Raw genomic sequence first — 9,634 nt, 5'->3', positions numbered from 1 at the left:
TGAAGCAGGGAATTGTCATTCATACGAACGTACAGGACTTTTGGCACTCGAGTCTTTCAAAAACGAGCACCCGCGACGTCCTCTCGTCGTCAGTGCGATTTCCATGGGATGTATGGACACATGTGCTATATTTTCTTTACATAGATGTATGTGGTCCCCTCAATCGACTCGGCTTGATTACAGCCGTGGTTCGGAAAAGAGTGAAAACTAAAGCACACTAGCTAGCTCATTCCAAAACTGAAGAAGCTTTGACTCCCTGTCAAACTCTGCTAAATAAGTGGAAAAAGGAGACGGTCGTTGCGCGGCCACCTCAACTTTAAAAGCCCCTTAGCGGGAGCCGTGATGAACGCTGCACTAGTGCACAAGGCTCTCGTGGTTGTGTGCGTGAAGAAAGAGCTAGCAGCGGAGAATTAAGGCGAGTTAGGAGTTGAGATCTGACCTGTGAAGAGCTAGCGGCGGAGCATCGACGAGAGAGGGCAGAGGAGGATGACGTACGGAGTTGCTGGCCGTGGATGTAGTGAGGAGCAGAGCCTCGAGCCGCAGTTTGGGTGCATGGCCGGGCTCCGACAGCTATTCGACCGCCACAGCGTGCTGGCCGGGAGGCGCCAGTGCCCCAACCATCGCCTTCCGTCGACCACGACCTCTGTGAGTAAACAAGAATGCGCGCATTTACTTCGCTTCGTGAAGCTGTTTTGGTTGTGATCGAAACTTTAAGCTTTCTGTATCGACGTTCCCGTTGCAGGAATCAGAGGGTTCTTATTACTCTACTTCGGTTTCATCGTTCAAGGAGAGTCATCCGATGCCTTCGTCGCCGGAACCCTGTTCTCCTTCCACGAGGAGCCTCCCGACCGCAGAAACACCAGCGCAACGTTACATCCCAGTCTTCGGGTTCAGGGAGGGGGGAAGGCTCACCTGGAGGTTCCGGGACTCTCCGAGGCTCTCTCTCGATAGCCGCGCACTGTTCGACGCGAAGAGCGAGCACCGCCGCCTGCGGGAGGTCCGGACTGTAATCCCGGTCGCATCTGGAAGTCAATCCGGCGTCTACACGGAGGTGGAGGAGCAACGGCCGTCGCCGAGCGTCGTCGCCCGGCTAATGGGGATCAACGCCTTGCCGAGCGCAGATAGCGCGGAGCACGGCCGTTGCAAACTCCGTCGATCGGCGTCTGAGTCGGGGGTTCGGAGAGATCCATCGCGATACAGGTCGCTATACCCGAGTTCGTTTATAACACCCGAAGACGATCCAATTTCGGCCGAGGGTTTCTTCAAAGCCGTCGATCAAGATCCCTTCACCTTCACTGGGGCGAAGAAGCTCGACCCGACGAGAAACACACAAATCGTGCCGCTCCACTTGAATAGATTTCTTTATGAGGATTTCTTCCGGGAGACGAAGCGGTCGGGGGAGCTCTACGGCGAAATCGAGAGGAAGCTGAAGATGCGAGGGATCGACGAACCGGCGAAGGACTTGGAGACTCTGAAGCAAATCCTGGAGGCGCTCCAGCTCCAGGGGCTCCTCCGCTCCAATCCGGCGAACCACCGCACGAACAGCCGCCGTATCTTGACGCACGACTTCGAAGATCAGCTCCAATGCGACTCCCCAATCGTTAAGATCAAGAAGGTCCCCAAAGCCCCGCGAGAGTTCTCGCTCGCTCCGCCGCCAAGAAGCAGCCGAAGCACTGGTACCGGCCGGCGCGATGGCACAGTGGGGCAACGAGGTGTTAATCGGCGAAGCGACATGTTGATCCGAACGCCGCCGAGGTCACCTGTGAACAGGCGACCGTCGAGCGCAGCTTCGCATCCCCAGCGAACAATCTCCGCAGTCGGTTCCACAAAATCTAACCCGAAGAGGGCAGTGCCGGATCCGCCGGCCGCTGGGTCTCCGACGAACTGCATCCACACGGCGGCTGCACGTAACAAAAATAGGGTTCTCAAACCGGCGGAGGACGATACCGCGACCACCATCCATGGAAGTAGCATGGGCTCATGCCATCCGCCGTTCGGCATGGAGGTATCGCTCCCATACCAACCCTACAATCCTTAATGTGTTCATATTCTCATTATTTTAAAATTAAAATTACTATTTAAAAAAAAAGTCAATGCAGAGACTGTTCGGAATCAAACCGGAATTTCGTCGCGAGAAGGCGTGGCAGGTTTATCATGTGTCGGACCAGCGGCCAAGCCCCATTTCCGTGCTTGATTCCTCGCCTTCGCCTCTTACCAATCGATGCATCGATTTTAAAGGTAAATTAAATAAAACAATTTTTTGCACCAAAACTTTTTCGATTCAATCGGCTATTTGACATCGGATTAATCTGTCGAGAAATGTCAGTCATACCTGAGAATTTCATAAAATTGATGCGATGTGGTGCGCAGATCAATCGGCGGAGGAGTTGGAGGAGCGGTGCGCTGCTGCAGCGGTACGTACCGGTGATGGAAACTGCATGGGGAGTCCTGGTGCTGACGTACGTGATGGCGTCCTCCCCGATTCCCTCCGCCTGTCCGACGCCGGCGAAAAAACCGCGTGCGGGGCTCTGCAGAAATGCATCGCCGATGGAGGCGCCACGCCTGCTTCCGAGATATCCAACGCTGCCCTCCAGATTGAGCGGCTGATCTTTAGGGATCTCGTCGGCGAAACGATTCGCCACCTCGCTAGCGCTGCCAGCGATTCCCGGCGCCTTAACCCTCGCCGCAAGCTGGCCTTTTAAGTAAAACGGTGAAGTGAACCCGGAATTGAATGGGCTAGTAATGGAGGCCCAACGAGGCGGTGAGTGTGGCAGCAGAAGCCTCTGACGTTTGCTCACGGAGCAGAGGTAGCTCTATCTAAGGCCATGTCATCCCTCTGCTGTGCAGGTTGGGGTCTCTGTCCTTAGTCGAGCATGACGAAAGAGAACAGTTTTAGGCAAAACCTCCGATTGAAGTAGGGCAGTTGACGATGAGACAGAGTGCAATTTGAAAGTTAAGATTCATCTAACCTGTTCCTCCATGTTGTAATGGTCATGATAACTTGTTTGCTTCATCATCTAGTTTATCAATTTCACCAAATGTTTGGAGTTGTTCAAGTCCCATGTTGATTCAGCGTCAATTGTATTGTTCTGAATAAGTTGAGATTTGTATCTGGTGAATTTGGGCTTAGACTGGGAAAAAACAGGTTTGACTGAACTTGGAGAACTTAATCTGGTTTTCTTATTATTCCTTTTTTTTGAGCTGACGAGATTTTTTCTGTTGATACGATTCTATTGCACTCAGGCACCAGGCCTGCTGCCCACAAGAATACTTTCCATGTAAACTTATATTTAGAAACTGCAAGGTGCATGATCCAATGATAAGGTAAGATCCCGTCCCGCAAGAGGTCAACGTCACGTAGAAGTCTACCAGAAAATCAAGGCGATCAACGCCCCCAAGCTAGCGTCTGACCGGGCGACTCCGTCAGCCGAGCGGACTAAGAAATGGTTGGTCCAACGTTATCATAGCTCGGTCTCGTACCAAGCTTCCGACGCTCAAAAACCCAGTATCACCAAAACAGGCGCCGGCCGGCAGGTCATGTGCCGAGCGGCTGGGCATGTGCCAGGCGGACATCCGGATCGGCCAAAGATCAGATCATAGCCAGCGAAGCGGAAACACGATCCAGCAAGCCTAGACAGTGGAAGTACCCGAGCGACCACCCCCACTCGGCCCAGATAGCAGAAGTAGCCAAGCAGTCATCCGCTCGGCCCACTAGCAGACAAAAGCAGGATCGACTGATATCCTCCTCGAGACCCGTGCCGCCGACAAACAGCATGGTCGGCGCATGATCAGATAACGATCATGTAGAGAATCGTACGACGGAAGCTTCCACTGTCTTGTCAGGATATGCTCGGGTCATTGAAATATGACGTCATAGGTACTTTTTCTGATATGTCCTTTCAGGGAAGGCTTTGAGAAGCATGCACGCGCGCTCCCAGTGTCCTATATAAGGAACTCTAAGCTTCATCGGAAGTATGTTCATTCTACTGTAGCTACAGTTACACTATCATTTTCGTTTTTTTGCTTATTTGTTATTTTCACCGGAGATCTGACTTGAGCGTCGGAGGGTCATCGCCAGGGAACCACTCTCTGACTCGGCACTGACGCTTCTGTGCTTGCAGGCTAGTCTCATCGTAGGTCCATGCACGGTCAATAGGAGCGTCACATCTCTAGCGTCCGTCACCTCGACTCTCGAACAGGATCAGTGCATATAAAACTTGTAGAAATATTGTAATTCCAATTCTTCAATTTAATTTTGTGATGAATCAGAATTTAAATACTATTTCTCATAATCGGATATAACATTTTTAATACAATTCATATTCTTCTGTAAAATTGTTGCTGTTGCAGTATAGTCAAATTTGTGTGTAAAATTGTTCCTGTTGTGGCAGTCAATTTTTTCTTTAAAATTGTTCCCGTTGTAAGTTAAGCTTTATCTCTAAATTTTTTTTCCTGTTTTAGCAGTTGATTCCATGTTCTACCAGTGATGAAAGAACACTTGGTTTTTAACCCCGTTGATCATAATGATTCGTGTGTTGAATTCCTCAGAATTTTAGTGGAGCATGTAAGTCATCTCAGATCGCTCCTACTTGCTCATTTATTTCAATCAGACCTAGGCCTCAGCCAACATTCCATTATGCTTCCACTCAGAATCATCTGGTTAAATAAATCAGCTACTCTGAAAAATGATCTCGTACTGTCGGCAGCGTTAATACTCTTGTTAGAGATCTTGGATAATCAATATAGATGTTTGACTTGAATTACCCATTATATCCTGTCATGTCATTTATCGAGGGATTCAAAGAATCATGGATACTTCATGGCAATGCTTGTGGCTGAATCATTAGATTCCATGTTGAGGTTCTTCAGAAGCTAAAAATCAACACATTATTTCATTATAGAAAGAAAACCCCAAACTAACACATTTCATTTTTCACCACATAATTGCTAATAGAACAACCGATCATATCGATCGGCTATACTGATACTGTTCACTTGACAGGTAGAATTTACTGCAGTGGAAGAACCAACTGAACTGCATATATTTGGATGGATTTGAGGCCTCGAAATCTTTGAAATCCTCTGGTATAATGATTTGAGTCCTTGGATTCTTTGCGTAGTCACCATCCACTAGGAGCAGTTCACTCCATGTGCCTGCTTTGCTTTGCCTGAAAAAAAATAACGATACAATAAATGGCTAGGAATAAATTCAAAGAAAGGAAGGTTCTGTTCTAGTTTACATTCATTGATTAAGACTATTACAGGATTTGTGATAGCATGGTTGCTTCAGTGAGGGATCGTCAATTGGTGCTTGCTGACCAAAGATCATCTCACAACTCATGTCTTCAAATTCTGAAATCAAGCATCATAACAATAGTTAAAAGATTGTAGAAACTAGAAAAATTACAAAGTATGTTTCATCAATAGGGCATAGATGCTAGCTAATTCAATCATCTTGATTGATTTGAATCTTTTGTGCACTGTAAACGTTGGTCATTTTTCATGGTTGACCATGTAATTATCACGATGCTTGAATCTAAGACATTTAATATGGATACTGACTTTCTGACTTTCTTATGCGCGTCTATAAGAGCACAAAGCTCAATTTGACCAATGCAGTGCTTGTTGCTGCGGACCGAGATTTGACGTTACCGGCCGGTGTGTTCACTTCATTTGGAAATGGGCGTCATTGGAGCAGCCATTTGGGAGGAAGTGATGGAACATGACGTTTCTTCAAAGATGCTACGTTTTAGTGGACGCATAGCACATGTATGGCTCATTGCATAGGGATCTCCAGGCATGCAAGCTTCTCGACGTGAGGCACTTTATGTTTGCTTTGTGGAACTTAGTTCCTTGGTCTTGTTCCCAAAGTGGTTGCTCTGTGGCCCTAGCTAGTTCCTCCCTTTTCCTCCTCTCTTTTCTTCTTTTTAGAAGAAATTGGTGCGCCTACAATGGGCTGTTGTTGCTCTACATGTCGGTCTATGGCAAATACAAGTTTTATAATGCCTCCCAACTTTCTTCTTTTTTGAAATAGACTTAAAAATATCTGGGACAAATGGTCTCTAATCAGTAAGCTTGGTGGTTGGTGTATCTAGCTACTCATGGAAATTAAAGAGGTGTTTTCCTACGATGCAAAAAATTTCATGCAGGTGCAGTAACTCAGGCATGTATGATTTGTTATGATAGAAATGAGTTTACAAAAAAATTAATATACTTGGATTCATATAGACTGGCATCCCAAGTGAATCCTGGATGAAGCTTTGACTAGGGATCTTGCATAAGTTTGTGCACAGCCCTACGCAGTTGGTGCTCTCAAGAAACCTACAAGGGATGGTGAACAGGTGTGACATGCTACTTTGAAAAGCACAGGCTTTATGAATAACAGTGTGAAACATGCCTAAAAAATATAGGTTTTTTTTACCTGCATTTAGGGATGTAGACCACATTTTTCTCTGTTTTGCCGTTGACTTGTGATTCCTTGACCTTGCTCAGACAAGGATCGCTCTCATTTTAGTTTTTGGAATTCCAAGTTAATACAGATCATAAAAGAGTAGTAATTTGAGAATTTTCATTTACCTCACAGGGGCCTATTAGCCATGGGAAGAATAATGTAGTGAAAGCTGCAAAGTATTCTCTTGAAAATGTGGATGGTGGCAATAAAGTCTTTATCTGCCATCGCAAGAGACAAATTCCATAAACAACCAGGTAAATTCACAAATAATAGATTTATGAACTAGTGTGATATACCATCTGTTTCCAGGAAACACCATATCTGTCTCTTAATTTCTAGTTTTTATTCACTTGTTTTTCTTTCTTCCAAATTTTTAAATATTCCTTGCAATATATCTCAGAACCTCCAAATTTTTAAATGGCATGTGTATTTGGAGGGGAGAAAACAGAAAGAAAATAAAATAATTTATGTGAAGAGAAAAGAACAATTGAATTTTGGCATTTTATATCTATTCTTATTTATCTTCTTTACTGAGATAGAATTAAAGTGAGAGAACAATTAATTTTATGTTTAAGAGATATATACATATCATTTTATTCATTTTTTCATGAATTGGGTGAAGACTCAATAGTGAAAAAAATTAAGAAGCCATCGTCTCTGTCAAAGCTCTCTATTATTTCCCAATCCATATTCATTGCATCATCATCTCTGCTCAAATATCTCTATATTTTAGCATTTAATTTGCGTATATGACAAGTTGTTAATATACTAGAATATATTCCGCATCAGCAAAACTGTATAATAATAATGCATAACTTCTGTGCTTAATTCCCTGGGTTCATTCTTTGGAAATAATTTCCTCCCAGGAGTTTGCTCAATTTCATAATTCACGGACCCCTTTTATAAGGTCCTGGGATGGATAGTGATGATTGTCACCATGAAGTCTGGATTTAAATTTTGATAAGGTCGAGATAAATATTTTTCTTATGTGTTAGTCATTATTCTAAAGGTTAGTAGTCGTCCGTGATTTACCTCCTCCGTGTTGACCCTGAGATGGATTGATAGGGGTGCTAGGAGCCAGCGTATTCGTCTTTTGTCACTATGGGATGGATAGTGGCGTTGGCCTAGGGACAGATTGATAGGGATATTGAGAATAAGTGAATCGTCTTTTGTCATATGGGATGGATAGTGGAGCCTCGAGTGGGATTGTTATCAAGACAATAGTTCAAATCTAGAGAAAAAATCTTTTCCTGCACTGACCAATTATAGCTTCCCAATTTATCTCCTCATAGATAGTGGTAGGGGTGACTGAAGTCGCTGGATGACAAATTCCACCTTTTGCTATCATTGGGGCGGATAGTGGAGTTGACTAAAACGGGATAGAGTTATTATTATAGGATAAGGATTCAAATCTTGACAAAGTCTAAGAAAGAAATCTCTCCACGTACTGGTTAACTACAATTTCTTGATTTACCTCCTCACATATGATCATGGAATCGATCGTGTAGGTCCCCAGGGCATAGCACAGATGGAGAGTGCATGGTTCTGTGGCTAAAAGGTCCAGGGGTCGATCCCCAGGGTGTCTCTACCTGGAGTTAACGTCTCCGCCATGCATTTTCCATCTGTGTACCTGCATTTACTTTCCTCCATATCCGTGGGACCGGCTCTAGGGAGGCCGTTGATATGACGGTTCCACATGAAATCGGTAGGACGGATAGTGGAAAGGTGTCTGAGAGGATATAGTTATAACTTATACAAAACAAAATATATATATATATATATATATAATACAATAATGGGATGAAAAATGTTTATGATGATATAATAATTAGTATATTAGATAAATTATGAATGCAGAAAAGTAAAACTTTTGTTCATTTCAAAACTGTATCACAGATTGAATATGTAACTGGATTTCATACTATTAATCTAAATTTTAAAAAAAAAAATTGGTCTCCTCAGAAAAAAATCAATGACCAAGAAATGTTGGAAACAGGTAAGCTCACTTACCATTGTCAGTATGGCTATTGGGAAGGCCTTCTGCAGAGCTTGGATCACTAGATTCTGCTGTGCTTTTGTTTCAAATTTCTTGGATATCATGACTGCTGCCTCAACCAGCCCCTCATACCCTTCCTTCTCGCTGCTTATCCCTGCAACTCAAATGAAATCATCCTTCTCCAAGGTTATTTTCTGTATAATAATATTAGAAAAAAAAACAAAAAAGTTTGATAATAATTTCTAATTTTGGTTTCTTTTCCTTTTTATGCATACTAAAACTATAAATGGTGAATTGAAGGTGATTGATCTTGAATACAAGCAAGCCATTGTTTCGATCAACTGTATATCGATCTTAAATAAGATCGTTCTTTTAATTAACTCTCTGTACGTCGTCGAATCCAAATAGTGATCAAGTGCGCAATCGCAAGCATTAGCATGAGTTAGCACGAGCATACATAATTGCCAACCTGTGGTCGCTTGGATGGCTCGGGTCAAGTAACGGATCGCGAGGAGGTCGAGCCAGTTGTCTCTGTACGTTTCCTTCTTTTCTTCTTCCTCCTTTATGTGCGCCAGCAGCGGCCTTGTGTCGTCGGTCATCTTCAAAGCAGTGTACATGGCCGGCGTTTGAGGTGCCGCAGTCGCAGATATCATCAACCTCCGACTTGCTCTCCTCCTGCAGGCTACTCCTCTCCTAGTCCTTGGTCCAAGGCAAGAGGATCTAATCCCTGCATAACCAATAAGACAAGAAGCCTCCATTGTGTTGGTGCGCTTGTACGTAAGAGTCGATCGAAGAAGTTATAGGCAGGCGAGTCTGTTGGAAGAGAAGAACAAAAGAGTGGCAAGGAGAATCTTTGGAAGAGAGGTCATGGGAATATATAACAGATGTATATATTGCCTAGGAAAACACGATGATGATTCACGGCAAAGTTTATTGTTTCGTAACAGTTTGCTAGATCCAGTGGTGGTGGAGCCTAGCCTATGATGGGGGCAAAGGCGATTGGCCAAGATACGTGGGAAGGTATATTCGGATAGGTCGAGTTTCTATGTCTTAACTATATCGCACCTTCCGAGAGGACGTTGATGTTGATGTAGCCTATGAGCTCTAGGATCATTTGGCAGATTTGTAGTATGCAGCCTAGTCATGGAAAATGACCTTCGAGCACCGACGATACTAAATTACATTTT

The 9,634-nt window shown here is 44.3% G+C and overlaps 2 protein-coding genes across 3 annotated transcripts; one reads left to right on the top strand and one right to left on the bottom strand.

Annotated features, from left to right (window-relative positions):
- Window positions 1-207: 207 nt before the first annotated feature.
- LOC122014501 lies at window positions 208-3,039 on the top strand. Of its 2 annotated transcripts, none has more exons than XM_042570734.1 (4): window positions 208-645; window positions 743-2,005; window positions 2,100-2,238; window positions 2,371-3,039. In XM_042570734.1, exons 1-4 carry the CDS (start codon window positions 487-489, stop codon window positions 2,700-2,702), a joined length of 1,893 nt encoding a protein of 630 aa, XP_042426668.1. In that variant the 5' UTR covers window positions 208-486; the 3' UTR covers window positions 2,703-3,039. The 2 variants fall into 2 exon arrangements, with proteins under 2 accessions (XP_042426668.1, XP_042426667.1); XM_042570733.1 differs by having other exon boundaries at window positions 2,091-2,238.
- Window positions 3,040-4,891: 1,852 nt separating this feature from the next.
- On the bottom strand, window positions 4,892-9,305 carry LOC122016218 (beta-carotene isomerase D27, chloroplastic-like). Its single transcript, XM_042573451.1, has 7 exons — window positions 8,917-9,305; window positions 8,462-8,601; window positions 6,577-6,669; window positions 6,422-6,483; window positions 6,215-6,321; window positions 5,263-5,352; window positions 4,892-5,168 (listed from the first exon to the last, which is right to left on the bottom strand). The coding sequence occupies exons 1-7, from the start codon at window positions 9,203-9,205 to the stop codon at window positions 5,131-5,133; spliced, it is 819 nt and encodes a 272-aa protein (XP_042429385.1). The 5' UTR covers window positions 9,206-9,305; the 3' UTR covers window positions 4,892-5,130.
- Between the last annotated feature and the right edge of the window lie 329 nt (window positions 9,306-9,634).

Source organism: Zingiber officinale, chromosome 8B, assembly GCF_018446385.1.
Source record: "Zingiber officinale cultivar Zhangliang chromosome 8B, Zo_v1.1, whole genome shotgun sequence".
NCBI classification, from domain to species: domain Eukaryota; kingdom Viridiplantae; phylum Streptophyta; class Magnoliopsida; order Zingiberales; family Zingiberaceae; genus Zingiber; species Zingiber officinale.
This window is presented reverse-complemented; position numbering and strand designations above follow the sequence as displayed.